Source organism: Limulus polyphemus, unplaced genomic scaffold (genome assembly GCF_000517525.1).
Source record: "Limulus polyphemus unplaced genomic scaffold, Limulus_polyphemus-2.1.2 Scaffold3322, whole genome shotgun sequence".
Taxonomy (NCBI): domain Eukaryota; kingdom Metazoa; phylum Arthropoda; class Merostomata; order Xiphosura; family Limulidae; genus Limulus; species Limulus polyphemus.
This window is the reverse complement of record NW_013668932.1, coordinates 61,319-65,592: the sequence shown is the minus strand read 5'-3', so window position 1 is coordinate 65,592 and position 4,274 is coordinate 61,319. Positions and strand designations below refer to the sequence as shown.

The 4,274-nt window shown below is 30.0% G+C and overlaps 1 protein-coding gene across 2 annotated transcripts in view; it reads right to left on the bottom strand.

Annotated features, from left to right (window-relative positions):
- LOC106469138 (membrane-bound transcription factor site-1 protease-like) overlaps positions 1-4,274 on the bottom strand; it is a 58,640-nt gene that overhangs the window by 20,115 nt on the left and 34,251 nt on the right. For both annotated transcript variants that reach the window (XM_022397567.1, XM_013929601.2), the window contains 3 exons: positions 3,128-3,310; positions 2,258-2,334; positions 921-1,016 (listed from right to left, as the gene is read on the bottom strand). In XM_022397567.1, coding sequence (XP_022253275.1) covers positions 921-1,016; positions 2,258-2,334; positions 3,128-3,310 — 356 coding nt within the window. The remainder of the gene's footprint in view (positions 1-920; positions 1,017-2,257; positions 2,335-3,127; positions 3,311-4,274) is intronic.

Here is a 4,274-nt window from a genome sequence, read left to right as displayed (position 1 = left end):
AAACACGCGTACTTGTAAGTTGTAATGTTATTATTAGGCCTATACATACGATTGTTAACAACCAGTTTGTGGAGGTCATTAAATTCTAAGAACAGGTTCGCACGAACCAGTTGAATCCCACCACTGGATTGTAAAATTCATAGTCACCATATAATCATGGCCGACCACATGCCCCTTTCCCCTACTCTAGCCTGTCGCATTTTTGAATGTAAAGATAGCATCTGTCTATGCATGCGTGCCAGATGTATGTTCAAGGTCTTTGATAGTTTTTGCAACTCATCCATCTGCAGGCTGTTCAGTTATAGCATTGATTTTACGGACCTAAACATTTAATTTTTTCTGCTACAATATTCATACATCTAACATTAACACTCCTATCAAACAATCTTTCACAATTACCAAAGTCTACTGTTTGGTGAGTAGAAAAATCATAGACAAAACATTGTTACTGACTAAGAAAAACAAACATAAGCATTAAGATATAATATGGCACAAAAATACAAGAAAAAAAACTGAAAGCCAAAATAATACAAAATAAAAATCATTTTCAAGAAGAGATGAATTAACAGATGTTCAATGAGAACACTCAACAGTATATAAATTTGATATTGTTTTAGTTGTTAGAGTAACTAAATTTGAAAAGTATCTTTCCTAATTATAAGAGAGAAGTAGCTAAGGCTAATACGGTTTTATAAGCTTAACCTATCTTGTGAATCTTTGTAATCTAAAATTACAAAATTTATTAATATAAAATCTTTACAAATTAGAGAAGAAACACAAAATGAGACCTTATTAAAATAAAGATAAGATCTTATACAAAAGTATCACAATCTATTTTGACATTTAAGAAGCAAATGCTACATAATAACTTATTTATATTTTCATGAACACAGTCTAAAATTATTACATCCATTCCATACCAATCTAAGGGGTCATTCTTCATTCGTAGATTGTCTCGAGGAAAGTAGCCCGGGGGATAGCGAAGGTTGTGATACTGATCCCACAAGACTCGTTTACTGTAACAAAATACTGATCCATTACATTTACAGCAAACTAATGGGGGAAAAAGTATATTTACAAGCAATCGCCTTTAACAGTGTCACAGTTCAAAATCATTAAATATTAGCAAAAAATAGCTAATATAGACCTTTATTTATTATAACAGATATGAGTGCCAATACTGTAACACCAAAAACAAACGTAGCTAAAGAGTAGTTATGTAAGAAACACAACAATAGTTAAAATATGTAAAAGAAGGAGAAAAGAATTTGTCAACACTTCAGCCAATAATAATATGGGTTCTAACACAGCTTGTTTGACTCAAATCTTAATCACAGCTTTCTTATTTTACAGCTAATTTAATCCTTTTTTTGTATTTTCAATGCTGAACCTGTGAAGCATTCTTATTCTATTCTCTTATCACAAATTACACATGTAAACAATTTAAAAAAAATTAATAATGAGGTAAACATTTAGGGTTTAATTCCACAACAATGGACTGAAGAGGACATGAAAGGTCGAAACTAGTTTCCATTTAAATTTGGTATAGTTACATTAGTGTGGCTTTAAAATTTATTGTAACTTACTTTACATGGTATTGTGTATTTAACTATTATTTAGGAATAAACTCCATACAAAGCAGATTTCTATTTTGACATTTCATAACTAAAGTATTAACACTCATCAAGATAAAAAAAAAGTTTGGTTTTCCATTCTATGTCTTAGAGTGAAAATAAAGGACTAGAAGCATGCAAAAACATTTTAACAAACTTATTTTAACAAAATTATTAGTATGATAACCTAAGAACACACAGAATACAGAAAAATAGAATGATACTATGATTTCTTATAATAAATATATTTCCTTTATATGCAAGTTTTCAATTTTTAATCAAAATATCTAATATTTTCTGACTGTTTAAAACACATTGCAAAACAAAAAGAGCTTTTCGTAAACTGTCCGTTAGAACCTGGCTTTAGTTTTATAACCAACATAAGTTATTCACTTTTACCTGTAGGAAAAGATTGCTGAAGAATATGCATGTTTTGGTTTGCATTTTATCATCGTGTAAGTGCTCTGGAGAAGTGTTCAGTTATTCTTTTTTAGTCAAGTGCCTGGATAAAGTTTTGTAAGTGAACAATTTTAACTTCATATGTAAAAAGACAATTGTTCAAGCTATAATCATAATTGATAAAAGAGGAACTGCTGTTATCATGCTAACAATGACAAGATTTAAAAAACCAAAAACGAACTTACCTACGAGGGGGAGTTGGTATTATTTTCACTTTGATAGGCAACTTTAGTGACGACACTCTTACTTCTGTCTCTCCATCCTAAATGTAAAAAAACAAGTCATTTGCAACAAAAACGTACAACAGCAATTACTTACTTCACTCAATTCAATGAGTAAATAACAAGGTTGGAAAAAAGGTGTCAGTAAAAGGTATGACACATGTAGTTTTTGATTGTATCTTTAATTTACATTTTTGTTTTCAGTGTCACTTCTAAACCAGTGTAGCTCTCAAACGCCACTTATTACTTAATATTGAAAAGGCAGCTGAATAAATTAATGTTTTAAATCACAAACACAACAGTACATCAGAAATTGTGTATGTATATAGTGTCTTTACTTGATATATGAATACTTGTACACTGTTACATGGCAGATATAGTTAAAAAATATATCAGTTTTAGAAATCTGGATATTAACTAAAATAAATATTTCAACTTAACAATTACAAAAACACTTTCACCAATGTATAAAACATTTGAGAATTGTGGGAAAAACAAATTCAAGAAATTTTCTTCCTCGTGACTGAAGCTTTTCGTAAATATTACTCATGAAAAAAATTGCAAGATGAAAAAGTGTTGCTGCTCAATAGTTATGTTAATGTCACGAAGTTCAATACATGAACCATTCTTGAACTTTTCTGTTATGACCAAAAACCTTAATAGCAAGGTTATATGAACAATGGTCATAAACTGAAATTGGCATCATTTAATCATTATGGCAACTTAAGGGATATACTACTTTTCATGACATATTAGGCAGCTCTGTACACAAGATAATCCAATCATTTAAAACAATAACAATGATTGCTTTCAATAAAATCAAATAAAAATTACCTCTGGGGGGGATTCTACGATGAGTGAAACATGGCCTTGGGCTATTCCTTCCCATGAATAAGCTGTCTTTGCTACTGACAGGTGGAGAGCTAGATATCCTGACCAAGGCCATAAAACTTCAGGGTATGAGAAGGCCAGCTCTAGGTGGTGTCCATACTGGGGTGTGTAAGGATGCCATATTGGCTAAAATGTGAATAAAAGTAGGAATAACACACATTTTACTTAGTTTCATCAGACTTAAGGCTTTCTTACATATAATCAGATTGATGTTAAAGTGTATAATAAAAAACAAAAATGAACCTAAGACAGTGTTCAATCACCACAACATAAAAGTATTTTCTTAAATCTCACCTTACAAGCTATTAAATAGTACTGATATACTATCTTTCATGCAAAATAGCATTTCCTTGATATATATTATATATAAAAGTATATTTTTAACTACAAATCATTCTGACACTGCTTTAATTATTATTTTTATTGTATGTGTCACAGAATAATAACGACCACAAGTGTGCCAGAAGTATTTGTTGGTCTCTACAATTTTCAGTGAAAATAATTAAATCTCTCAACACGGCTCGGTTAATTTAACCAACCACGTGGCCTCTTTGTACTTGTTTAAAGTCTTTATAGATTTAATACTTCTAGCTTTGAATACAGAGTGGATATCTTCACAAAATTTGGCAGCCTTTCAGTTAATATTGTAAGTCTTTCACATACAAAAAATCACATTTTTTAGTGAAGTATTTTTCATAAAATAAAATAAAGATTTGTCCACGAATATATTGAGTATTTGCTTTGAATAGTTCATATGCAAAGTAATTTTCATGTTAAAATTAAAAACCCTTTTTCTCATCTCAAAAATTTCAGATTTCCTTTGTGTAATCCTGAAAACCTTCTAAATGCATTTCAAACGTTTTTTTCAGTAAAACTTCATAGTTTATTTGTTATTTTCTCCACCCTATCTCAAAATGGAATTTAATCAATTCGACTGACTTCGTAACCACCAAATAAAAAACAAAAAAACGAAATAAACCTAAATTACTCTTCTTTTTCTTTCTAGAATGACTTCAAATTGTAACATGAAACTACATTTGTTTATCCTGAGTAAAAGGAAAAGTTCGTAACAGTATACATCTATTTATAA